At 44.2% G+C, this 26,771-nt stretch overlaps 1 protein-coding gene across 1 annotated transcript; it reads left to right on the top strand.

The window, feature by feature from the left end:
• The first annotated feature begins 1,476 nt into the window (after positions 1-1,476).
• On the top strand, positions 1,477-6,404 carry LOC123929998 (cilia- and flagella-associated protein 251-like). The gene is made up of 4 exons (XM_045986228.1): positions 1,477-1,522; positions 4,281-4,392; positions 4,629-4,709; positions 6,300-6,404. The coding sequence occupies exons 1-4, from the start codon at positions 1,491-1,493 to the stop codon at positions 6,402-6,404; spliced, it is 330 nt and encodes a 109-aa protein (XP_045842184.1). The 5' UTR covers positions 1,477-1,490.
• The last annotated feature ends 20,367 nt before the right edge of the window (positions 6,405-26,771 follow it).

Genomic DNA, 26,771 nt, shown 5'->3' with positions numbered 1-26,771 from the left:
GACTTTATGTATTTATTTGACAGAGAAAGACTCAGCGAGAGAAGGAACACCAGCAAGGGGAGTAGGAGAGGGAGAAGCAGGCTTCCTGAGGAGCAGGGAGCCTGACAGGGGCTCGATCCCAGGATCCTGGGATCATGACCTGAGCTGAAGGCAGACACTCAATGACTGAGCCACCCAGGTGCCCCTCATATTTCTTTTAAATCTTTATTTATTTATTTGAAAGGGAGGGTAGGGAAGGGCAGAGGAGAGTCTTAAGCAGACTATTCCTGGAGGCCAATGTCGGGCTGGATGCCACAACCCTGAGATCACGACCTGAGCCAAAGCCAAGAGTCAGTTGCTGATCCAACTGTGCCACCAGGCATCCCTAAAATTTACCATCTTCACCATTTTGAAGTGTACAGCATCGTAGTAGGTACAGTCACACTGTGGTGCAACCAACACCTGGAACTCATCTCGTGAGATGGAAACTCCCTACCCATTGAACAACTCCCCGTTCCCCAGCCCTGCCCCTGGCAACCACCATTCCACTTTCTGTCTCTATGGATCTGACTCCTCTTGGGACCATGTCCGTGGAATCCTACCATATTTGTCTTTTTGTGACTGGTGGATTTCGCTTACATGATGTCCCCAAGGTCCATCCACGTTGTAGAGCGTTGGTTGCCTTCCTGTGGAAGCCTGAACAGCACTCACATGTTGTTCATCCCTTCATCCGTCATGGGACACTTGGCGTCCTTTTACCTTCTGGTTTCTGTGAAGTATGCTGCTCTAAACATGGGCGTGTGACTGTCTCTTTGAGACCCTGCTTCCAGTTCTTTGAGCTAGGTACCCAGAAGTGTCATTGCTGCATGATACGCTAATTCTGCTTTCAGTGTTTGGAGAGCTCTCCCTGGGGTTTTCCACAGCAGCTGCACGATTTCACATTCCCACCAAGAGTGCCAGTGGTTCCAATTTCTCCACATCCTCATAAAAGTGACCCCTTTAAAGCGCACCATCCATTGCTTTTTAGCATGTTCACAAGGTCGTGCGGCTGTCACCACTGTCTGATTCCAGAACATTTTCATCCCCCACAGAAGAAATCCATATCCTCTCGCCGTCACTCCCCGACCACCTTCCCCAGGCCCCCAGCAGCCACTGGGCTCCTTTCCATCTCTATGGATTGGACTGACCCTGCACTGTGTGTGGCCCCTTTCACTCAGCGTCATGGATTCGAGAGCCCTCCAGGCCCTAGCATGTGCTTGAGGATGTTCTTGAAGTGATTTCCCTCACTTTGGACTGATGATGTGAAATCCTTCCCCTCCAGAGACTGCGCCAGGGGTGCCTGGCTTCACAGTTCTGGGTTCGGCACACTCAGTGTCTTGCTGGTCTTGCCTTTGTCTTCCAGACCATGACTTGGTCTTTCAGATGGACCAGTTCTCTTATCGTTTACTACATTTGAGGTGAACACTAGCGAGTCCTTCTGTACGTCTGTGCTCACACTGCGGTCATCGACGATGTCTTCAAGAATACTCAGCAGCACCTTCAGGTATGCAAGTTCTCGTTGTTGCTTTTTAAGATTTTATTTATTTATTTATTTGGAGAGAGCAAGCAAGAGAGAGCAGTAGGGAGAAGCAGACTCCCCTGCTCAGCGGGAAGCCTGATGTGGGTCTGGATCCCAGGACCCTGAGATCAAAGCCTTAGCTGAAGGCCGACGCTTAACCGACCGAGCTGCCCAATATATGGGCATTTATTTGGTCATTTGACACATATTTTAATAAGGACCTTCCTTAAGTCAATGCATAGGTCAAAAACATCACAGAGGGTTTCCCAAAAGCCTAGTCATACTCAGGGATCCATGCCACGTAGGTGCAGAATTTGCTCTCTAGATGTCCAGAAACATACACAGGCCCAGCAAGCAGCCCTTCTTGGAGCTTAGTTGAATGTGCAGCACTGAGCACAGTGCTGATGGGAGGGAGAGGGGGTAGTTTGTATCTGCAGAGTGAGGAAGGAGCAGCAGGCAGACAGGCTGAGATATAGGGACCATGCCAGGCAGCTGTCCAGCCTCCTGCAGAGTCAGGTGGCTGGGAGTGGCTTTGATGATCCATCCATCCACCCATTCGTTCCTCCATTCATTTATTCCATAGGTATTTACCAGAAACTCTTTGTTTCAGATTCTGGGCATGTTGTCATGAACAAAACAGATCTAGCTCCCCCCCCCCCCCCCCCATGGAGCTTATAGTCTCATAAATACACAATTATGAATTACAACAAGCACTCCAAAGGAAATGTGGGCTGCTGCAGGAGAGAGATCAGGAGTGAGAGATGGCTCATCAGTGGGTTGCGCTGGCAAACATGCCCTTTGTGCCGAGATCTGACTGACTGAGGAGAATGAACCAACCAGGGGCAGTTTGGGGAGGAGCAGTCCAGACCCAGGGAGCTCCAGGTTTGCAGGCCTGCCCATGGGGCCGAGAAAGAAGGCTGGTATGACTGACATGGAGTGAGCAAGGGGAGAGGAAGGAGGGAAGAAATGAACTATTTCCTGGCAGGGAGCACTAGCATCTTATTTGTTTCCAGAAGGTTCCTGAGTTGCTGAGAAAGGATTGTGGGGGGATGGGAATGAAAGCAGGGAGACCAGTGAAGAGGCTTTTGCTCCAGATCTGCTCAGTGGCCTGAGTGGACACTGTTTAAGGGAGATGAGGCCAGCAGGGCTTCAAGGGGGCTGGAGGTGGGGCAGAACCCCAACATTTATTCCCCACCTGGGTTCAGAGTTGGGCACATGCCTACATCTGTAGGGAGCACTGTCCTTGTGGGGAGTGTGGCTTACACTTTAGGGGTTTGAGGGAGAGAAAATCAGAAAACCACTGGCTATGAAGAAATGCCAGGGGAAGGCCATAGGAGTGGAACTTTCAGCCCGATGAACCTGGAAGAGGAGCTTAGTTTTCTCTGTGGGGCTCCAGCCTCTCTGGCCATCCTGAATCTCTCAGAGCACTTTCTCTGCATTTCTGCAGGGCCACACTAACGTGATCTCCTGCCTCTGCATCAGTGAAGACAGGCGGTGGATTGCCGCGGCCGACAAAGGGCCCTAGTGCCTGATAATCATATGGGACTCCTTCAAGGGTAGGCGTGGCGCAAGCTCCCTTTTCCCTACTCAGTGTAGCGTATCCGCAACAAATGAGAAATACCGGTCTGGGCATGCAGAAGCCAGCGGTGGGATGCCGGGAGAGGGTGAAGCAGCCTGGGGAGGCTGGCCGTCCTGTTGCCTTGAGGCCCGGTCGAGTGATATTACCTTCGTGAATTTCCCCATTTACAATTCTTGGCTCTTCAGGCTGAGAAACTTGGTTTGGCGATGTCCCAGAGTAGATGAGGGAGGTTAACACTAACGCAGCTTGGAGGCCCAAGGAAGTGAAGTGATTTTCCCCATCTACAAAAAAAGAGGCTGATCATACCCACTGTTTTAGTTTCCTTGGGCTGCTCTGAGAAATTACCATATGCTGGGGCGCCTGAGTGACTGAGCAGGTTAAGCCTCTGCCTTCAGCTCAGGTCATGACCTCAGAGTCTTGGGATCCAGCTTAGGTGGGAGGGCGCTCGTTTTCCTGAGAGCTGGGGTATTGTCCTAGGCATCTTTTTTTTTTTTTCCTGTCCTTCGTGCCTGACACGGAATCAGCGCTCAATAGTGGGTGACAGTCGACTTCATGAAGAGAAAAAACAGCATGCTTGCATAATGCTGAGTTAGTTCTATTATTTATTAAAATGAGATAAAATTCACATAAGGTACAATTCGCCACTGTGAAGCCTGCGAGTCAGTGGCATTGAGTGTGTTTACAATGCTGTGCCATCGCTGCTTGATTCTAGTTCCAACTGCTGTTTTAAAGTCATCTCTCTGCCCAACGTGGGGCTGGAACCTACAAACCCGAGGTCAGGAGTCACATGGTCCACCAGCTGAGCCTGCTGGATGCCCCGAGTTCCAAAACCCCAAAAGAAAACCCCAAAGCCATCAGTCATCCCTACCATTCCCTCTGACAGCCACTGACATGCCGGTCCGTCCCTGTGGATTTTCTAATTCTGGACGCTTCATAGCAATGAGCTCGAACAACGTGTGGTCTTTGTGTCAGGCTTCTCTACTTCACGTGATGTATGAGGGTCCACCCCTGATACAGCAGGGGTCCGTGCTTCCTTCCTCTGTATGGCTGCATTGCAGTCTGTTGTATGGATGGAGCACATTTGTTTCCTCCATAGCTTTTGAAACGAGTCCCTCCGGGGAGCAAGGCAGACCTCAAATCGGGTTCCCTGGTCCTGTTTTGCAGCATTCCTGTGCACACAATATTTGACAGCTGCCCAGAAGGCAACAGCATCGGGGCCACAGCCATCACCGGGGATGCCAAATATCTGGCAACCATCTCCGATGCTGAAATCCAGGTATGGGGCACGTGGAGGCGGCCTCAGTGGGCTGGCTCGGCTTGGGCCACGTGGTGATGTGATGCTCTCAGGGAAGGACCGGACCCCATGGCCCCCCGTTGAGGGTTCTCTTCCTGAGGTATAGCTCTCGGTGCCATGTTCCCGAGCCACAGTTACATGGCTACCACGAGAGGTGTCGGGTTTGTCAACAGCCTTCAGGAACCTTCTCATTCTCCTCCATCTGCTGTCACTCGCAGGAAGTTTGCATCTGGAGGTGGACCTCAGCCGTGGAAACCCCAGCATGTACCCTCAACCTCCTCAAAGAGTATGGTGTTCAGGTGAGCTCAGTTTGAGTGTGTAAAGCTATATCTACAGTCACACCGAGTCCAGGTCCAAACCTACTTTCGGTTTTGCTGGCGTTCAGTTATGGTACACTAGTGCTTGTAAAAAAACACTGCCGTGTCCTTGACCTCGCTTTAATCTTCCTGATAGTGAGTAATATTGTTTTGAGCATGTATTATGTGCCAGGTTCTGCTAAGTTTGTTACAGCAAGTATCTCCTGCAGTCCATGCAAACGTGCTGGGAAGGAGTTCTTTAGAAACACAATGGACTGCTACTGTTAAGTACTAGATAATTTGTCTGAAGTCACAGGCCAGCGGCCTTTCCTGTTCTAGACATGCTCTTAACTGCTCCTGAGACCCAGAAATTATTAGTCTCAGTTTGCTTGAAGCGACGTGTCAAGGACACCCACCAAGTCTACTCTTCCGTTCTGTGTCGTCGTACTCATCCTTGCACCCTTCGCTCACCACACGGCTGCTCGGTCCCTACGATGCACCAGACGCTGTGCAAAGTGCTCACCTGGATGCAGGACCCAGAACCCAGTCAGAGGGCCTGGGTGACTGGGCTCAGCCGGGCACATGTCACGCTGCAGCTTCATGTCCGTGTCTCTCCTTCTGGCCCCCCACCGTCCCTCTAGGTCTCCGCAAAAAATTTCCTCACAGCTTTTATAAGCTGAGCGGATACGGTAGCCACCGGCCATAGTGAGTTTTTCTGTTGCGGCCAGAAACCGCTCTGGGACATTTTAGAGCTTGCATTGAATCTGGGGATTGCTTTGGGCAGTTGTCCTCTTAACAATCCATGAGCACAGCGGCGCCTGTGTGGCTCAGTGGGTTAAAGCCTCTGAGCTTCTGCTCAGGTCATGATCCCAGGGTCCTGGGATCGAGCTCTGCATCGGGCTCTCTGGTCAGTGGGGAACCTGCTTCCCCCTCTCTTTCTGCCTGCCTCTCTGCCTACTTGTGATCTCTGTCAAATAAATAAAGAAAATCTTTAAAACAAACAAACAAAAAGCAAAACAATCCACGGGCACAGGCTGTCTTTCCATTCTCTTACATCTTCTTGAGTTTCCTTCAGCAGTGTCCTTTGCAGCAAACAAACCCTCCACCGAAGGTTTATTCCTGGGTCTTTTTATACTATCATAAGTGGATTGGTGTTCTTCATCCCCTTCGTGGGTTTTCATTGCTAGTCTTTAGAAACACAACTGATATTTGTAGGATTTTGTGTCACGAAACTTTGCTGAATGCATGTGGCTGCTTGGATTTAAGTCGATTAGAGTGAGATACAACTACAGATTCAGGTGTCTCTGTGGGGTAAGCTACTGCCTTTGGCTCAGGTCATGATGACAGGGTCCTGGGATCTGGCCCCACATCAGGCTCTCTGCTCAGCGGGGAGCCTGCTTCCCCGCTCTCTCTGCCTGCCTCTCTGCCTACTATGTGATCTCTGTCAATTAAATAAAATCTTTAAAACAAAACAAACAAACAAAACTGCAGATTCATTTCCTTGGCGTCACCACATTTCAAGTACTCCCCAGCCACCTGTGGCCAGTAGCTGCCATGTTTGACAGAACAGATGAGCCAATGTCTCGGTCACAGAGGAATGTGCTGTGGGCAGCGCTGCAAGGCCCCAAGTCTGGAAGGATTCTTCCTGCTCTGCATTCCTGCCGCCCAGCTGGACCGAACCCTTCAATCTGGGCTTGAGTCACAAAGGGTGAGCGAGCTCTCAGCACAGCCCAGCTTTCTAGTAGGCTGGCTGTTTCGTTTCTAGAGCAAACGGTCTCACACCTTCTCTTCTTCATCTCTCCCAGCCCTTCCTCTTCCTCTTGGCTGATGACCTCTCTCATTTTGCATTGAGAGAATGGGGGCCATCGGATACAAACCCCGGCCTGTTCTCACTCCCAGCCTACAACCTGCTTCATCCTCACCACCGTCTCCTGCCCTTCTGCGTGTAAGAGCAGCCACTGCCTGAGATGCCACTCCTCTCGGGCGCTCGAGGTCCTCTCCTGCAGCGATCCGCACCCCCTCTGCTGGGTGATTATACCCTGAGCAGACACACATGCATTCCTTTCCCCCGTCTCTGGGACACCACTGATGGTGCGTCTCCTTCCGACTCTGGCCCTCTGCGCCTCTTCACAGTTACATGTCTCTGAGGTGCTGTCTGTGCCTGCTTTCTGACTTCATCATATCTCATTTACTCTTTTGTGCACAAAATATTTGATCTCTTTATATTTTCATTGCTAAAGGAGGCATACATCCAAAATGTGTACATTTTAAGGCATGAAACAAAAGGTACAGGTGTGTTTACTGCCTGATCAAGAAAGAACACCACCCAAACCCTAGAAATCCCTTTGTCCTCCTTCCACAATCCCATCTCCAAGTTAACTAGGGTTAACTAGTTAACTAGTGTCCCAGATTTTGTGTGACACATTCCCATGCTTTCCTGTATACTTTTGTCTATCAAGTATCTCTCGGTACTTTCCTTTTTTTTTGTTTTTTTCTGAGCGAGTGAGAGAGAGAGAGAGAGAGAGAGAGAGAGAGAGAATGTGAGCCGGGAGGGGCAGACATAGAGGGAGAGGGAGAGACTCTCAAGCAGACTCCATGCTTAGTGCAGAGGCTGATGTGGAGCTTGAACTCAGGATTCTGAGCTTCTGACCTGAGTCAAAATCAAGAGTCGGATGCTTGACCAACTGAGACCCCCGGGTCCCCTCCCCACCACCACATTTTTTTAAATTCCCATGCTGGAACTCAGGACCCTGAGATCAGGAGCTGTGGGCTCTACTGGCTGAGCCAGCTGGCGCCCCTCCCCCAGTACTATCCTATTTTGTTTTACCTGGGTTTTTTGGGTGCATATGGGGAATCATAATTGCTTCATTTTGTCTGCCTTGTTTCTGAGATTCATTCATTTTGATTACTGAGTTATAATTCACTATTTTCACGCCTATCTAGTCTCTTCTTGTCTTGAGTATAATGTAGCTCATTTATCTATCCTACTGATGATGAACATTTGGTTCTTCTGATCTGTCTTCCACCTACCCACAGCTCTACCAAATCTATGCTTATCACAGTCACTGGCATTTCCAAGTGAAGCGAGCACTATTACATCGGCATGAGCACCATTCCCAGTGGGTGCTGAAGACACCTTCCCTGGGCTCACAGCCTTCCCTGGGCTCCTCTGTGGGCTTGTCCCCTTTCACTGCACACCTTCTAAATGCTGGCCGTCCTCAGGGTTGAGTTGTGGGAGCTCCTCTTATGGCAACACCTTCTTCCTGGGTGTCCTCATCCATTCCCATGACTTTTAAGTCCTGTGCACTCCCAAGATGCACCCAAAATCCTTCCTCCCCTCTCCATTTCCACTGCCACCACAGCTCCCTGCATGACTACAACATCCTTCAGGCTGAGCTGTGTTCATTCTTGTCCCAGTCCTTCCCGCCTTCCTGCAGCAGCCAGAGTGACAGTTCTTAAGTGAGCCGGACAGATCATAACACTCTCTTACTTAAAGTCTTTGAGTGGCTTCCCTTTGTGATGGGGATAACCCTAAGCTTCCCCTTCACCCATCTCCCAGCATCTACCCTCCTGTTTATTAATGTCTGTTCCTTTGTATGCCCTGGAGTTTTACAGAAATGGACTCTTTTTGTGGAGTGCGCTGACTTCTTTTATTCAATTTAATTTTTTTATTTGATTTAAATTTTGAGATTCATCTATGTATGCAAAAATGGTTTATTCCTCTTTATTCCTCTCTATGTGTCCTTTAAAATGTGAATGCTGAGTAGTCATCGAATGGATATGTCACAGTTTGCTGATTCACCTGTTAAAAGACATCTGCCCTGTTTCCTGTTTGTGGCTGTTGAAAACAAAGGTGCATGAACTTTCATGTACAAGTCTTTGTAGGATATATGCTTTCGTTTTTCTTGGTAATTATCTTTGTTTCTGAAGGCTATTTGCCCTAACTATAGGACTGTAGGGGGGTAGTTATTTCCATACTTTGAAGATATTATTGTCTTCATACTTAACACCATTTCCGTTGAGAAGTCAACTATCAATCTTATTTTTCCCTCTTCTGAAAGTTATGTATGTCTTTCCCCTCCTGCCCCATTCTGGCTGCTTTAAGGTTTTCTGGAAATTGTTAGCAGTTTTTAAGGATGTGTCTGTATGCATATGGATATGTTGTTGATTTTTTAAAAAATCCAAAACTGGTGCCTGGCTGGCTCAGTCAGTGGAGTATGTGACTCTTGATCTTGGCTTGTGAGTTCGAGCCCCATGTTGGACAAAGAGATTACTCCCAAAAAAAGGATAAATAAATAAAAATAAAATCTAAAAAACAAACAAAAAAAACCATATCCTCTGGAGTTCTTTGAACTTGCAACATCATATCTTTCTTCAGTTTTGCAAAATTCTCTGCCACTACTTCTTTTAAAATCACTTTTACCACCTTTTTTTCTTTCCTCTCCTTTTGGTACTCCAATTATACAGACATTAGACCCGTCCTGTGCTATATGTGTCTTATTGTCTATATTGTCTGTTGTTTTGTGTCTTTGTCCTTCAGTCTGGACATATAATTTATCTTCCCATTGTACTGACTGATTATTTCTTTGGCTATATTTTATTTGCTGTTTAATCCTCTGTTGAAGTTTTTTAAATCAGTTTTTTTTTTCAGATCTAGATTTTCTGTTTGATTCTTTTTAAAAATAGAGTTACTGTGGAGATTGCCCATGTGGCCCTCTACTCTCTGGCACCTCGTGACCACAGTTCTTGTCAAGTCTGCGTGTGTCGATGTTATGCCTGCATCTCCTGGGGTCCTTGCTGATGATTGCTTCCCTCTTGGTTGTCAGTCGTTTGGAAATGTCTCCTTCATGTGCCTGGTTGTGTTTCATTGGGTGCCCAGTGTCATGCTTTAAGAAGTTTAGGAATAATTTGAGGCTCAGGATGGTCCCTTCCTCCAAGGAAAACTCATTTTTGCTTCTTGCTGGCATCTGGCAGAGTTAACGAGATTAACTGATTAATCGCATCAAAATCACAGTGATTTGACGCTGATTTCCAGCCTTTGTGAGGACTTGTCCATGCATTTGCTTCCAACAGTTCTGCCCACCCCCTCCCCCCACCACCCCATCCCCTGCCCCTGCTGAGGCCATTGAGTTGTCCTGAAATTACTTCTCAAACATTGGCACTGGTCCTTCACTTTCCTGGAGCAGGCAAGGAGTAGGTGATGGTGTGGAGGTGGCAGGAAGGGAACTTAAGTCATGTTTCTAGAAGCTGTCTCCCAGGGCTGCCCCTTCACCTCAGGCCACAGCCACCCCCTCCCACACACATACCCCCACAGGACACGTGCCTCAGTCTCCCCAGGGAGCTCCATGGTGGTGTGGCTGTTGTTCAGCTTCTGCACTTTGTGGTTTCCTCACTTGTGTAGTTACCACAGGGTTGATTTATGGGAAGGGAGCCAGGCAGTCCAGGCTATTCACCGTGTTGGCAGGAATCAGAAACTCTTTCCAGTATCTGGCATTCACTCCAAGTTACCTTTTGGCCTTGTCAAATATAGATATGTGTATGCAGCAGTTTTTGTCCAAAAGGACACAGGGTAAAGGTTATGAGTGAATATTGTGCTACTTTTGCTCGTTCCAATTTACAGATGATGAATTATAATAAATAAGACTAAAAATGGGGACACATTTGAGACCATTAATTTTAACACTTACGGTTTCAATTCTATTCCTATTGCTTACAAAATGCTGTTGTCTTTTCTGTTTTATATTCCTACTCAGCTATTTAATATAATATAAATATTATTTATTTTTAATGCTTAGCTTAGCCAGGGAGAAACAGAAAATTTGTCATAATGTAATATATTTCCATACTTTATATATCAGAACTATCTTACTTTTAATCCAACAAATAATAAAGAATTGGTGAGCAACAGTAAAACACAGGCAATATATTATGTGTGGGTAAGTAGAAATATTTTGATTTGTCTTAAATGTAGGGACAAGTAGATGTTCATTCCCCGAGTAGAGATGTTTTGGTAATGTAACAGTACAGTATCTACTTAGGAAGCAATAAATATGTATTAAAATATTTCAATTTAATTATAGCATTTACTTTAATCTCATTGGAAACTAGTGTATTAAATCAGAGGCAGAAATTTAAATTTCATTTAATTTTTTTAAAGTAACGAGGCAAATATTTATTTGAATGTATTTAACATGTTTAAAAAATACAGGGTTTTTCAAGACCTTGGTTTTTACCCCCTTTTAGAAAGGAATTAGAAAGGAGATCAGCATATATGTGCTGACACAGGGCAGAATTGTGAGATTAAAAAAACATCAAACTTAAACATAAAATTACCACATGCCTCAGCAATTCCTAAATCCAAAAGAATTTAAAAATTTAAAACATGCATTCAGACAAATACAGACATACAAACGTTCGTAGCAGCAGAATGATCGTCAGTAACCAAAGGTAGAAGCAAACCACATGTCCCTCAGCTACTAAATGCAGAAACAAAATGTGGCCCATCGTGCAATGGACTATGATTCGGCCATACAGAGGAATGAGGCACTGATGCCCACTGCGACATGGATGAACCTCGTACACATCATGGTAAAGGAAAGAAGCCGTACACAACAAACCATGTGCTGTATGAGTCCATCGATGTGAAATGTCTGGAAGAGGAGAACCCATTGAGACAAAGTACAGAATGGTGGTTGCTGGGCCTGGGGAAGGGCATGTATGATAACTTAATGGAGGGGGACTTCCTTTTGGGGTGATGAAAATGTCCTGAACTAGACAGAGGGGATGGTGCCCAGCATTGTTAGTGCACTAAGTGTCCCCCGAATTGTACACTTTAAAATGACTAATGGTTGGAATGCCTGGCTGGCTCAGTCAGTGGAGCACGTGGCTCTTGATCTTGGAGTTGTTTGGGGTAGAGATTACTTCAAAATAAAATCGCTATTTATTTATTTATTTATTTATTTATTTTTCAAGATTTTATTTATTTATTTGACATAGATCACAAGTAATCACAAGAGGCAGAGGGAGAAGCAGGCTCCTTGCTGAGCACGGAGCCCGATGTGGGGCTTGAACCCAGGACACTGGGATCAATACCTGAGCCAAAGGCAGAGGCTTAACCCACTGAGCTTCCCAGGCACCTCTCAAAATGAAATCTTTATCATTAATTGAATTTAAATTTTAAAAATATTTAAGCATAAAATCTTTAAAAAATAATAAAATGATTAATGGTTAATTTTATGTTAGGTGAACCTTACCTCAATTGAAAATGGAAATTTTCAATGCAAAACAAAAACCAAGATTCAATCACCAATTTTCAGTGCTAGTTGTTACTTCTGGTACATGTTGTAGCTTTAATGCCTTAGAAATGTAGCATTCAGATTTTCATTTATTATCATTTAAACTCACAATCATTTGTGGCATTTTTTTTTTTTACATATATGCTTTTCTTTCAGAATGCTTTCAGATGTTCCTTAAGGCAGGTTCTCTTATCTGAGGAGGTTGCAAAGCTCTGACCCTGTTTAGATGCATTCCTTTTGATTTTGTGGTTATAGTAGTTCTTTCTTTTAGAAACCAGGTCTTTTTGTAGTGGTGATTATTTTTTCTGTACCCCTCAGTATGAAGAGGGAGGTATACTTGCTCACAGTGCCCCACGTTGAACAGAAAAAGTGAGTATGCTTCCTGCATTTTTATATGCCAGATGCTGTGGAGAGTAAATATGTGTAAGCTTAGTCACTTCGGGCTACTCTTTGTTTGTCTTGATAGTACACCGTGGTCAAATCATTGGACATTTTTACTTGGGTCCTTTACTATATTGAATTGTCAATACAGTAATGGAACCATTGTTCAAAATAAAATATTATGGAAGAGAAATTTGACTACCCTGAGAAAATACCCCCCCAAAAGTGATGGCTTTACTAATATGTGTGTGCATACGACAAGGAGTGAAAAGTTATTTCGGAGTGATATAATAAAGAGTTGAACATGAGTGGCTCATTTTTAGGCTAGCCGGTTTTCAGAATAATAAAACATGATCTTAGATATTGAGATGTTTCAGAGCCAGTACAAAGGTGGTGCGTCAGGTGTTGGAGGAAACAGGTTATCTTTCCTGCCTGCTCACCTGGAGCCATTGTCGCATCTGAGGTGGACCTCGGGTCTCGTCTCCTGCCACAATTTCTGCATTTGACACCCATGTAATCTGCCCTCAGTGAGCACCTTATGGTGTTTCTTCTGCTTCCTTTCTTCACTCTTGGTAGGATTTATAGAAATTTATTTTTAAGAGGACATGCAAAAAAAAAAAATTTGAGATGGATGAATACAAAGATGATTCTGTCCAAACCTCTTTTTCATAAATCAAAGTTATCAAACAATAAAGTCAATTCTCATTATGTGTGGCAGTTAAGTTTCACAAAATCTCTTCAGACCTCAGCGAGTACAAAATCATTGCTCCTAGGAGAAGTACAGGATTAGGTTCCTGCCAGCCTCGGGTCATAAGTTTCCCCAACAGATAGATACATAACCTTGTCTTCTGTGTGTTTTCTTTTGAAGACATCGCATTTAATACATAATGTTGATGCATCAGCGCTGCCTCACAGCCAGCAGCTCTGAAACACGTGCCTGAATGACATTTATCTAACTCAGGTATATTCTCTGGAAGGTACATCACTAGACTGCCTTTCAGTACCGTGTTTGCATTAGCTTAAATACTGCCCTCACCAACAAAAGCACCTCAAAAACGTGACCCATGTGGCACTAAGCAGACCCTGGAAAGACACTTGTTTACAGTTTGAAAGCTGGAATAAGAAGGCAGAGCATGTCCTCACTGGACTCAGCTAGGAATGTGTGCACAGGGAGAATCAGATTTTTGCCACTCCGTATTTGCACATGTCTGCAGACCATCATGAAAGGGCCACAAGGGTTGATGTTGGGGTTATAAATTGTAGCAAGTAGGTGAGTTTGCAAATACACAACCCACAAGCCATGACAATGTCTTGTATGGAAGTAGAGCAGCTCTTGGGAAGAACTTGATGCCCTCCCTCGACCAGTTATTGTTTTTCTGACCCTCCTGTGCTCAGGGCAGAAGAGGTGAGCCTAGGGTCTTCTCTGTGTCTTTAGAGAAGGGGGCAGCAAACTTGCTGTATCACGTGACAAATGAAGGCATTTCTTTGTTTGATTCATTCGCTGTACATTCATCGTGGGGCTCCACTCACCACTCTGGGTTCTTTCTACAATTCGTCTCCAAGACACTGCCTAAGAAAGATGGCTCTCGGGCGCCTGGGTGGCTCAGTGGGTTAAGCCGCTGCCTTCAGCTCAGGTCATGATCTTGGGGTCCTGGGATCGAGTCCCGCATCAGGCTCTCTGCTCAGCAGGGAGCCTGCTTCCCTCTCTCTCTCTCTCTGGCTGCCTCTCTATCTACTTGTGGATCTCTCTCTGTCAAATAAATAAATAAAAAAAATCTTTAAAAAAACAAAAAATAAAAAAAAAGAAAGATGGCTCTCGTGCTTTTTTTTTTTATGTAGCACAGATTTCATGAGGTGTCAGGGGCATGTCTGTGTATAGTACTTAATTTCTTCTGATGGGAAAATAGTTTATGGGAAAGTTTATTGTTATAAGACTGGGATAATTATTTTGTGATATCTTACAACTGGAGCATGCTTTTGCACAAGACAGACATTAGTTTCTTTTATCAATCTCTGAAACCTCGGTAAGAGAAGTCGAATAGGTATAAACAAGTGGTTAAACACTTTTTCATTTGCTTAAAGCAAACAGTTTCATGAACCCCGTACACAGTCCTTCACTTGCTCCTAGCAAACCTTCAGAGGTTCAGAACAGCCTGCACCATGGCAATTCACGGGGATGAGATTTCTTAGTGATTGGTTTTTTGATTTTGTCTTTTTTCCTACTGTAAATCAGTGTAATATTATAAAATATGCCATACTGACAAATGCTTGTTTTATATTTATCACCAACGTAATGTGTAATCTGTCTTCTGAAATGCAGACCTTCAACAAGCTCGTGGGAAAATTTAGCCAGTCAGTCTTTCATTTGAATTTAACACAAATACTTTCCACGACAATGGAAGGGAAGCTGGTTGTCTGGGACATCCACCGCCCACCATAGCCTACCTCTGCCTCTGTGGGCTTTCCTCAAATCAAACCTTGTAAATTGGTTCATTTTCAGAAAGAGGGGATCACTGTGTTCACTACAGTTGATCTGTAATTAACTTAATAAAAAGGCAGCTATCAGTGATTATCAAAGTATATTACAACCCTTTTGGATGTATACACATATTTTGTATATGCAGTGAATATTTCTGGAGAAATTCCTTAATAACTGGGAATGTTTGGTGGCTCTGAGGAAAAGAACAGAGAAGCGGGATCAAGGGTGGGGGTGGCTTCACCTCTTCTTATGATCTCATTTGTACTAATTGGTTTGCTTTTTAAAAAAATTTTTATTTTATAAACATATAATGCATTATTAGCCCCAGGGGTACAGGTCTGTGAATCGCCAGGTTTACACACTTCACAGGACTCACCGTAGCACATCCCCTCCCCAATGTCCAAAACCCCACCACCCTCTCCCTACCCCCCTCCCCCCAGCAACTCTCAGTTTGTTTTGTGAGAATAAGAGTCTCTTATGGTTTGTCTGCCTCCCGATCCCATCTTGTTTCATTTATTCCTTTCCTACCCCCCAAACCCCCAACGTTGCATCTCCACTTCTTCATATCAGGGAGATCATATGAGAGTTGTCTTTCTCCAGTGGATTTATTTCACTAAGCATAATACCCTCTAGTTCTATCCATGTCGTTGCAAATTGCAAGAATTCATTTCTTTTGATGGCTGCATAGTATCCCATTGTATATATATACCACCTCTTCTTTATCCATTCATCTGTTGATGGACATCTAGGTTCTTTCCATAGTTTGGCTATTGTGGACATTGTTGCTATAAACATTTGGGTGCACGTGCCCCTTCAGATCACTACATATGTATCTTTAGGGTAAATACCCAGTAGTGCAATTGCTGGATCACGGGGTAGCTCTATTTTCAACTTTTTGAGGAACTCCATGCTGTTTTCCAGAGTGGTTGCACCAGCATGCATTCCCACCAACAGTGGAGGAGGGTTCCCCTTTCTCTGCATCCTCGCCAGCATCTGTCATTTCCTGACTTGTTAATTTTAGCCATCCTGACTGGTGTGAGGTGCCATCTCATTGTGGTTTTGATTTGTATTTCCCTGATGCCAAATGATGTGGAGCACTTTTTCATGGGTCTCTTGGCCACCTGGATGTCTTCTTTGCGAAAATGTCTGTTCATGTCCTCTGCCCATTTCTTGATTGGATTATTTGTTCTTTGGGTGTTGAGTTTGCTAAGCTCTTTATAGATTTTGGAGACTAGCCCTTTATCTGATATGTCGCTTGCAAATATCTTCTCCCATTCTGTCAGTTGTCTTTTGGTTTTGTTAACTGTTTCCTTTGCTGTGGAAAAGTTTTGATCTTGATGAAATCCCAATAGTTCATTTTTGCCCTTGCTTCCCTTGCCTTTGGCGATGTTCCTAGGAAGAAGTTGCTGCAGCTGAGGTCGGAGAGGTTGCTGCCTGTGTTCTCCTCAAGGATTTTGATGGATCCCTTTCTCACATTGAGGTCCTTCATTCATTTTTCATCTATTTTCATGTGTGGTGTAAGGAAATGGTCCAGTTTCATTTTTCTGCACGTGGCTGTCCAATTTTTCCAGCACCATTTATTGAAGAGGATATCTTTCTTCCATTGGACATTCTTTCCTGCTTTGTTAAAGATTAGTTGACCATAGAGTTGAGGATCTATTTCTGGGCTCTCTATTCTGTTCCATTGATCTATGTGTCTGTTTTTGTGCCAGTACCATACTGTCTTGATGATGACAGTTTGTAACAGAGCTTGAAGTCTGGAATTGTAATGCCCCCAACTTTGGCTTTCTCTTTCAATATTCCTCTGGCTATTTGAGGTCTTTTCTGGTTCCATATAAATTTGAGGATTATTTGTTCCATTTCTTTGAAAAAAAAAAAAAAAGAATGGGATTTTTATAGGGATTGCATTAAATGTGTAGATTGCTTTAGGTAGCATAGACATTTTCACAATATTTGTTCCTCCAATCCATGAGCATGGAACATTTTTCCATTTCCTTGTGTCTTCCTCAATTTCTTTCCAGAGTGCTTTATAGTTTTCTTAGTATAGATTCTTGCCTCTTTGGTGCGATTTATTCCTAGGTATCCTATGGTTTTGGGTGCAATTGTAAATGGGATTGACTCCTTAATTTCTCTTTCTTCTGTCTTCTTGTTGGTGTACAGAAATGTAACTAATTTCTGTGCATTGATTTTATATCCTGACACTTTACTGAATTCCTGTATAAGTTCTAGCAGATTTGGAGTGGAGTCTTTTGGGTTTTCCACATATCGTATCATATCATCTACAAAGAGTGATAGTTTGACTTCTTCTTTGCTCATTTGAATTCCTTTAATTTCTTTTTGTTGTCTGATGGCTGAGGCTAGGTCTTCTAGTACTATGTTGAATAGCAGTGGTGATAATAGACATCCTTGCTGTTGTCCTGAGCTTAGAAGAAAAGCTTTCAGTTTTTCTCCATTGAGAATGATATTTGCAGTGGGTTTTTCGTAGATGGCTTTGATGATATTGAGGTATGTGCCCTCTATCCCTACACTTTGAAGAGTTTTGATCAGGAAGGGATGCTGTACTTTGTCAAATGCTTTTTCAGCATCTATTGAGAGTATCATATGGTTCTTGTTCTTTCTTTTATTAATGTATTGTATCACATTGGTTGATTTGCAGATGTTGAACCGACCTTGCAGCCCCAGAATAAATCCCACCTGGCCGTGGAGAACAATCCTTTTAATGTGCTGTTGGATCCTATTGGCTAGTATTTTGGTGAGAATTTTTGCATCTGTGTTCATCAAGGATATTGTTCTGTAACTCTCTTTTTTGATGGAATCCTTGTCTGGTTTTGGGATCAAGGTGATGCTGGCCTCCTAAACTGAGTTTGGAAGTTTTCCTTCCTTTATTATTATTATTATTTGGAACAGTGTCAGGAGAATAGGAATTAATTCTTCTTTACATGTTTGGTAGAATTCCCCTGGGAAGGTGTCTGGCCCTGGGCTCTTGTTTCTTTGGAGATTTTTTTGACTGTTTCAATCTCCTTACTGGTTATGGGTTTGTTCAAGTTTACTATTTCTTCCTGGTTCAGTTGTGGTAGTTTATATGTCTCTAGGAATGCATCCATTTCTTCCAGATTGTCAAATTTGCTGGCTTAGAGTTGCTCATAATACGTTCTTATTATTTTTTGTATATCTATGGTGTTAGTTGTGATCTATCCTCTTTCATTCATGATTTCACTTAATTTGGGTCCTTTCTCTTTTCTTTTTCATAAGTCTGGCCAGGGTTTTATCAATCTTATTATTCTTTCAAAGAACCAGCTCCTAGTTTCTTTGACTTGTTCCATTGTTTTTCTGGTTTCTATTTCATTGATTTCTGCTCTGTCTTTGTGATTTTTCTTCTCCGGATGGGTTTAGGCTTCCTTTGCTGTTCTTTCTCCAGCTCCTTAAGGTGTAGGGTTAGGTTGTTCATTGGAGATCTTTCTTGTTTCTTGAGAAGGGCTTGTATTGCTATATATTTTCCTCTCAGGACTGCCTTTGCTGTGTCCCACATATTTTGAATCATTGTGTTTTCATTATCATTTGTTTCCATAATTTTTTTTTCATTTTATTTATTTTTTTCTGTGTAACAGTATTCATTCTTTTTGCACAACACCCAGTGCTCCATGCAAAACGTGCCCTCCCCATTACCCACCACCTGTTCCCCCAACCTCCCACCCCTGACCCTTCAAAACCCTCAGGTTGCCCCAACCTCCCACCCCTGACCCTTCAAAACCCTCAGGTTGTTTTTCAGAGTACATAGTCTCCTATGGTTCGCCTCCCCTCCCCAATGTCCATAGCCTGCTCCCCCTCTCCCAATCCCACCTCCCCCCCATAATTTTTTTCAATTCTTCTTTAATTTCCTGGTTGACTCAGTCATTCTTTAGAAGGATGCTCTTTAGTCTCCATGTATTCGGGTTCTTCCCAAATTTCCTCTTATGAATGAATTCTAGCATCAGAGGATTGTGGTCTGAAAATATGCAGGGAATGATCCCAATCTTTTGATGCCAGTTGAGACCTGATTTATGGCCCAGTATGTGATCTATTCTGGAGAATGTTCCATGTGCACTAGAGAAGAATGTGTATTCTGTTGCTTTGGGATGGAATGTTCTGAGTATATCTGTGATGTCTCTCTGGTCCAGTGTGTCATTAAGGCCTTTATTTCCTTGTTGATCTTTTTCTTGGATCATCTGCCCATTTCAGTGATGGAGTGTTAAAGTCCCCTACTATTTTTGTATTATTGTCGATGTCTTTCTTTGATTTTGTTCTTAATTGGTTTATATAGTTGGCTGCTCCCATGATAGGGGCATAGATATTTGAAATTGTTAGATCTCCTTCCTGGACAGACACTTTGAGGATGATATAGTCTCCTTCCTCATCTCTTACTATAGTCTTTGGATTAAAATCTAATTGATATGATATAAGGATTGCCACCCCAGCTTTCTTTTTTGAACATTAGCATGGTAAATTGTTTTCCACCCCTCACTTTCAATCTGGAGGTGACTTTGGGTCTAAAATGATTTTCTCATAGACAACGTATTGATGGTTTTGGTGTTTTTTTTTAATCCATTCTGATACGCTGCGCTGTGTCTTTTGATTGGGCATTTAGCCCGTTATATTCTGGGTAACTATTGAGAGATATGAATTTAGTGCCATTGTATTGCCTCTGCAGTGAATATTACTATATATTGTCTCTGTTCCTTTCTGGTCTACTATTTTTAGGCTCTCTCATTGCTTAGAGGACCCCTTTCAATATTTTCTGTAGAGCTGGTTTAGTGTTTACAAATTCTTTGTTTGTCCTGGAAAGTTTTTATCTCTCCTTTTATTTTCAATGATAGCCTAGCTGGATATAGGATTCTTGGCTGCATGTTTTTGTCGTTTAGTACTCTGAATATATCATGCCAGCTCTTTCTGGGCTGCCAGGTCTTTGTGGATAAGTATGCTGCCAATCTAATATTTTTACCATTGTATGTTACAGACTTCGTGTCCTGTGATGCTTTAAGGATTTTCTCTTTGTCGCTAAGACTTGTAAATTTTACTATTAGATGACAGGGTGTGGACCTATTCTTACTGATTTTGAGGGGGTTCTCTGCACCTCCTGGATTTTGATGCTTTTTCCCTTTGCCATATTAGGGAAATTCTCTCCAATAATTCTCTGCAATATACCTTCTGCTCCCCTCTCTCTTTCTTCTTCTGGAATCCCAATTATTCTGACGTTGTTTCATCTTACGGTATCTCTTATCTCTCAGTTTCTCCCCTTGTGGTCCAGTAGTTGTTTCTCTCTCTTTTGCTCAGCTTCTTTGTTCTCTGTCATTTGGTCTTCTATATCACTAATTCTCTCTTTGGCCTCATTTATCCTAGCAGTGAGAGCCTCCATTTTTTTATTGTACGTCATTAACAGCTTTTTTAAATTTCAACTTGGTTAGATTTTAGTTCTTTTTTATTTCTCCAGAAAGGGCTTTTATTTCTCCAGACCGGGCTTCTCTAATATCTTCCATGCCTTTTTCAAGCCTGGCTAGCACCTTGAGAATCATCATTCTGAACTCTAGATCTGACATATTACCAATGTCCGTATTGATTAGGTCCCTAGACTTCGGTACTGCCTCTTGTTCTTTTTTTTGTGGTGAGTTTTTCTGCCTTGTCATTGTATCCAGATAAGAATATATGAAGGAGTGAATAAAAATACTCAAAGGGTGGCCAAGACCCCAGGAAAATGTGCTTTAACCAAATCAGAAGAGACTCCAAATCATGGGGGGAAGAAAGTGGGTAAAAAGAAGTTCAGAAAAAAATTTTTTAAGTAAACAAATAAAGAAAATATATATAGATATATTAGACTGTTGAATAGAACAGGGTCTCCCACTTAATTTTGGGAGTATTTTGGTCTCTTAGAAGAAACTAAAGAAAGTATCTCCCAAAATTTTAAAGAATGAAAAATATATATAATGGTAAACACAATGAAGTGATGGAATATGATTATAAAGATGAAAATTTTTTAATTTCTATAAAAGGAATTGATAAGGATAAATTGGTTGGGAGAATAAAGAAAAAGAAATTGGAGACAATTTGCTGAAGCTGGAGATTATAACAAAGCCCTGTGCTAGTTATAGGGTGTATTTTGATCTATTAGAAGAAGTTGTAACCCAAAATTTTTTTTAGAAGAAAAAACCCTATGTGTAAACAAAAAATAAAGTTAGATGCAATGAAGGATAAAATATGACTTTAATAATGAAGGCTCCAAAAAAATGTGTTTTTTTGTTTGTTTGTTTGTTTGTTTGTTTTTTACGAAAGGTATTGTTAAGAGAAACTAGTTAAAAATGTTAAAAGAGGAAAGGGTAAAATTAAAAAAAATTTAGCGGAAAAAAAATAAAATTTAACAAATTTATTAACTGTGCAAGACTAAAGAATCATGGGGAGAAAGCCATGAATTCCATGCTTTGCTTTCTCCTCCTCTGAATTCCGCTGTTCTCTTGGTACGTGAACTTGGTCTTGGCTGGATTTCTTGTTGACCTATTTGGGGAGGGGCATATTATAGTGATTCTCAAGTGTCTTTGCCATAGGCGGAAATGCATCGCCCTTACCAGGGGCCAGGCTAAGTAATCCGCTCGGGTTCACTATCCCTGAATGCTTTCCGTAGAGTTCCAGAGCTCAGGAATGAAAATGGCGGCCTCCCAATCTCTGGCCCAGAGAACAGAGTGCTTGGGGCCCCACTCCTCTGTGCACCCTCGGAGAAAAGCGCTCAGTCACTCCCATCTCCCTGGCCTCCAAACTGTGACCAAGCTTCTCTGTCTCTGGCACACAACCCTGCCTGGAGTCTCTGAACCCGTCCGATCCCTGAGTTCTTCCAGGGGGGTCTCCCCGGATCTTATGGGGTCCCTGCTCACAGAGAAATGGCCTGTGCCAAGGATCACAATAAGGTAATCCCAAGTTGAGAGCTCGCTCCCCGACTCCGTCTCTGTAGCTGGCTTCCCCACTCTAATACCTATGAGCTCTGCAACACTCAGACAGCCCCAATCCTTCTGTGAGCCTGAGCGACCTGAGGCCATGCTCTCCTCGCATGGGCTTCATCCCGGTTTAGCCTCTGGAGGGATGTCCCTCAGTGGAGCAGACTTTTAAAAGTTCTGATTTTGTGCTCCATTGCCCTGCTTCTTGCTGGGAGCGCCCCCCCGCCCCCGCCATGGTCTATCTTCCCATCACTTTGATTTCACTTCTCCGCTGGTCCTACCTTTCAGAAAGTGGTTGATTTTCTGTTTCTAGAATTGTTGCTCTTCTTCTATTCGGTCTCCTGTTGGACTTGTAGGTGTTCGGGATGGTTTGATAAGCTATCTTGCTGATCTCCTACTATCTGATGTTGTCTCAGTGGGCTACTTTTCTCCGCCATCCTGACTTCTCCTTGGTTTGCCTTTTTTTTTTTCTTTTAAATCATGGCCATGTATTACTTTTAAAGAACCCCTTTGTGTTGGTGAAACAAAAACTTGTTTTTTTCCTTCCACACTAATTAGAGTCATTTTCACCCTAAATAGTATGTACTTTAATTTTAAGGAAATGGCATAAATAACTATATTGTTTCTTCTGATTACAAAACAACACTTACCCAGTATGAAAAGATGAAATACAACAGAACTTTATAAAGTTTGCTGACTGAAGAGGCTGTGGGGACTCATACAGTGTCATTAAAGGCTTTAGTCTCAGACAGAAAGGGGTTCACATTCCAGACATATCCCTTTCTTGCTGAAGGACTCAGGGCAAGGGACGTAACTTGGCTGAGCCTCCATTTTTCCACATGCAAAATGGGCATGATGACACTCTCCCTCAGAGTGATTTTATGAGAATTTTTGTGAGACAAGCCACATAAAACTCTAGCACCTTGTCTGGCACAGGGGAGCTCTAGACGAAATTGTTGTTATCTGTATGCTTGAGAAGTTCCCGAAAGGGACGGAGGACTCTGCCTCATGACAGGGACCATGCACATGTGTTTGGAGTCACTGTGCCAACTGCTTTCCAAAAGCCCCGCTTTTTTTTTTTTTTTCATTTCTTTTAATACAGAGAGCGGTGAGGTCCTGGCATGTCTTTATAAAGAGAAATGCAAATTGTCCTCACTCAGGGGTGTGGAAAATACAGTAGAAGAATTGCAACTGATGGTGAATCAGCCTTTAATTAGTTGGGGGGCTAGGGCCCAGTAAAGACCAGTCCTGTGCTCCCCTCTCTCCATGGTAAATAAAACCCAGCCAGGACCAGGGAGCCCACCAAGGATCTTGAAAACACGTGGCCTGTTTTCCCATTTATTTCCAGCAGAGGGCAGTGAAAGATGTTCTCATCAATTACTCTGCCCACCTGCCTTGCTGATCAATCAGAAACTGCATTTAATCACTTTGCATCTATAAGAGGAAATTCATCCCCCATTCTGCCCCCCCCCCCCGTGATTAGACTTATGCCAGAAGCTTAAAAAAAAAAAAAAAACCATTTGGGATGGATCTGAGAACTGGAAATAAAAGCCATTTTGTCACAGGACACTGCCTTTGGCTGTGACCATTGAACAAGGTTTTATATGGCTCTGAGGGCAGTGGATTGTGTGGTTTTGCCAAGTGTGATTTCAGAGGGCTGGTGGACAGACTCTTGTGTCCTCTGTGGTCTCGTGGCAGAGAGTGTCAATCAATGCCCACCGTCACTGCACGTGGCTGATGGGAGATGCCGGGGAGAGGAGAGCGAGACAGAGCGTGTGCTTTGCATTAGGTACTCCTGGGTCCCTGCACAGTCTAGCCACGGGGCCTGATGGAGCTGCCGTGTGTAAGTCGGTCCCCAGCGGTATTTGGGACATACTTCTACTGAAAGATTACTGCTTGTTTCACTGAAATTCAAATTTCATTGGGCATGCTGCGTTTTTTATTTGCTAAATCTGGCAACCCCAGGCTTTGTCAAATTTCTCAACTTCTCTGAGCCTTAGTTTCCTAGATGTAAAGTGGAAAAACTGTAAAATCAGCCTCGTAGGACAGTATTAAAGTGAAATTTGTACAACACCTGGAGTCCAGAGCTGGACCCAAAATGAGCTGTTCAGGAGATGGTACTTACTACGGTTAGTTCCCAAACCGTTTTTCTCCATTTCAGCTATATTGTCACAGGTGATAATAGAGGTAACATTAAGTTCTACGATCGGATCCTGTCCATTGTTAACTGGTACAGCAACTTCAGACTGAGCTCCTTAAGGACACTGTCATTTTCCAAGACCCCAACAGCTCCCCCACCGAAAAATCAAACTGTCCTCCAGACTGTACTCTAAAAGGTGACCTTTTATTATAAGGTAACTTGTTAATGAATCCAGGGCACCTGGGTGGCTCAGGGGGTTAATCCTCTGCCGTCGCTCTCTGCCTGCCTCTTTGCCTACTTGTGACCTCTCTCTCTCTGTGTGTCAAATAAATTTCAAAAATCTTAAATAAATAAATGATAAAATAAATTTAAAAATAAAATTAATAAAATAAAAGAAAAAATATAATTTTCAAATAAAATATTAAAAATTAATAATCATCTTCATAATAAAACTACTAATAAAATAAATAAATTGATAATTGCCCAGGTTACATTTCAAAGCAGAATTTTCAGGACACCCGACTGGTTCAGTGTGTTAAGCATCTGCCTTCTCAGGTCATGAGGCCGGCGTCCTGGAATGGAGTCCCGCATTGTGCTTGCTGCTTAAAGGGGAGTCTGCTCCTCCCTCTGCCTCGGTCCCTCCGCCCTGCTTGTGCTCTCCATCTCTCTCTGACAAATAAGTATATAAAATCTTTAAAAAATTTTAAGGCAGAATTTTAGAAATAACTTCTAAAATGATGAGCTGCCCAGATGGCTCATTAGGTGGAGTGTGTGATGCTTGGTCTCAGGGTTGTGAGTTTGAGTCCCACCCTGGGTGTAGAGATGAATTCAGGTATGAGAGAGTACCTCCAAAAACAAAGGATTTCATAATTTTTCTCTATGGATAGATAAAAATCTATACCCACATATAAAAATATGTGAGCCGTGTTATGTTGGGACTCCCATTACTGAACAATTGGAAAGCATGTTCAAATACAGAGGATCTTTGGTCAAAGCAAACTGTTGGACTATTACCGATGGGATTACAGTTCAGGATTTCAGAAACCCACCTCCCAGGCTTCCCACATGGGGTAGGGGGTCGTCTTGCTGCTCCATGGCCACAGACTATCCAAGAAAACAGCTGGCTCCTGGCCTGGGGGGAATCGTTTTCAGCAGAAAACCCCCAGGGAAAGAAATTCTCTTCCCAGGCCAAGTTTTCAGCCTCCTGAGCCCCCAGCAGCATGTCTGTGGCCTCGGGAGCAGTCATTGCTTAAAGTTTCTCTGTGTGCCCGTGGTGTGGGTTGGGCCCTGAGCAGATGAAAGCTCTGGTACTAGGCCAGCCCTGGACATGGGACAGTAGATGCCACCCACTCGTGCAAGCAGGAACAGGGTCCCACCAAACTGCTATGCAGATGAGGAAGAGACTGACTAGGACACAGCGGGGGTGAGCTGCCCACTAGGGACCTGACGTGCAGCCAGGAGGAAGGGCAGGATCTAGATGGCCTCACTGTATCCCTGGGTCACTGCTCCTCCCCTCTTTCCTACCTGCCCTGTGTCTGTGTGTGTGCATGTGCATGTGAGTGTATGTGTGTGTGCGTGCGTGTGTGTGTTGTCAGTCCCCTCTGTTCCTCTCCCCTCCCACCTCCTCCTGCAGTGCTGTCCCTTCTCTGCTTCTCTGTCTGCTTGCTGCCCCATCTTTCCCAACCACCTGCCACTGCGTCCAGGACAGTCAGCGTCGTCTCTCAGCCCCCAGGCCACCTTTCTTGCATGCTCAGGCCAGCATCCTTAAAGCTCAAGCTGTACTTCCTGGGAGAGTGGCAAAAGGCGTCCCTGTGGGGGACGGGGGTCCACCTGGCCTATGGGCCACACTGCAAATGTAGCTGTTGGGGTCAGGGCCAGGGTACAGGGAACGGGCCCCGCTCAGGCCCCAGTCCCAGTGTGGGGACTGCTCAGCACCTTCTCCTCCTTACCACCCTTCTCCAGCAAGCTCTCAGACCTATACGGATGAGGGAAGGTCAGGGCCTGAGTTCTAGCTAGGCCTGCAAGCCTCTAGGACCCAGTTCTCAGCATGGACTCAGGCTGGCAGCAGCCTACCAGCTGGGTGACCCGGGACAGGCGGTGAATCCTCTGTGTGTCTCAGCGTCCCCAACTACGGAACAGGGAAGACTCCCTCCTTCTTAATGTGCCTCTGAGTGGGATAGGGATGGACAGACATCAAGAACTTGGCAGTTCTTGCAGTTGCCACAGGCAGTGGTGAGAATTCGGTTCTGAGTGGCAGCAGCAGCAAGAGAGAAAAGCGCAGAGACCACCAGGATCGCAGCTGTAGCTGACCCGGGGGCTTACCACCGGTTGCCGTGTGGACCCACATGCGCCAGGGGACCGACCCTGGGGTCTCTGTGAGAGGGTGTTACCAGAAACAATTGCCCTTTGGATTTCAGTTTGTGCTTGTGGGGATTGTCCAAGGAGACTCCACAGTGGGTGCTGGTGCTGTCAGAAAGTAAGGAAAGTTCTGTGAATGGAAAACAGTCCATGGGATCTTAGGGAGAGTAGAGGAGAGACTCAGCTGTAGCTGTAACCGCAGACGTGGGTGTGTAAAGTGTATATGAAGAGCATGGCAAGGGCAGGCCATGGGCACTGGAACAAGAATGGTGGACAAAAGGCAAGATGGAAAGCCCACTTGGACCTTCACTCTGTTGCTTGATTAATCAAAATGGGGAAAGAACCCTAAAGGTCTTCAGAGCGTCTCCTAGAGGCCAGAGTCGCACAACACTGTGAGTCCACTGTCCGGGATGTCACCCAGAACCAAAGGGGCTGACACCCAGAGAAGAAGACAAT

The sequence above is a fragment of the Meles meles genome, chromosome 18, assembly GCF_922984935.1.
Source record: "Meles meles chromosome 18, mMelMel3.1 paternal haplotype, whole genome shotgun sequence".
Classification (NCBI taxonomy): Eukaryota; Metazoa; Chordata; class Mammalia; order Carnivora; family Mustelidae; genus Meles; species Meles meles.
This window is presented reverse-complemented; position numbering and strand designations above follow the sequence as displayed.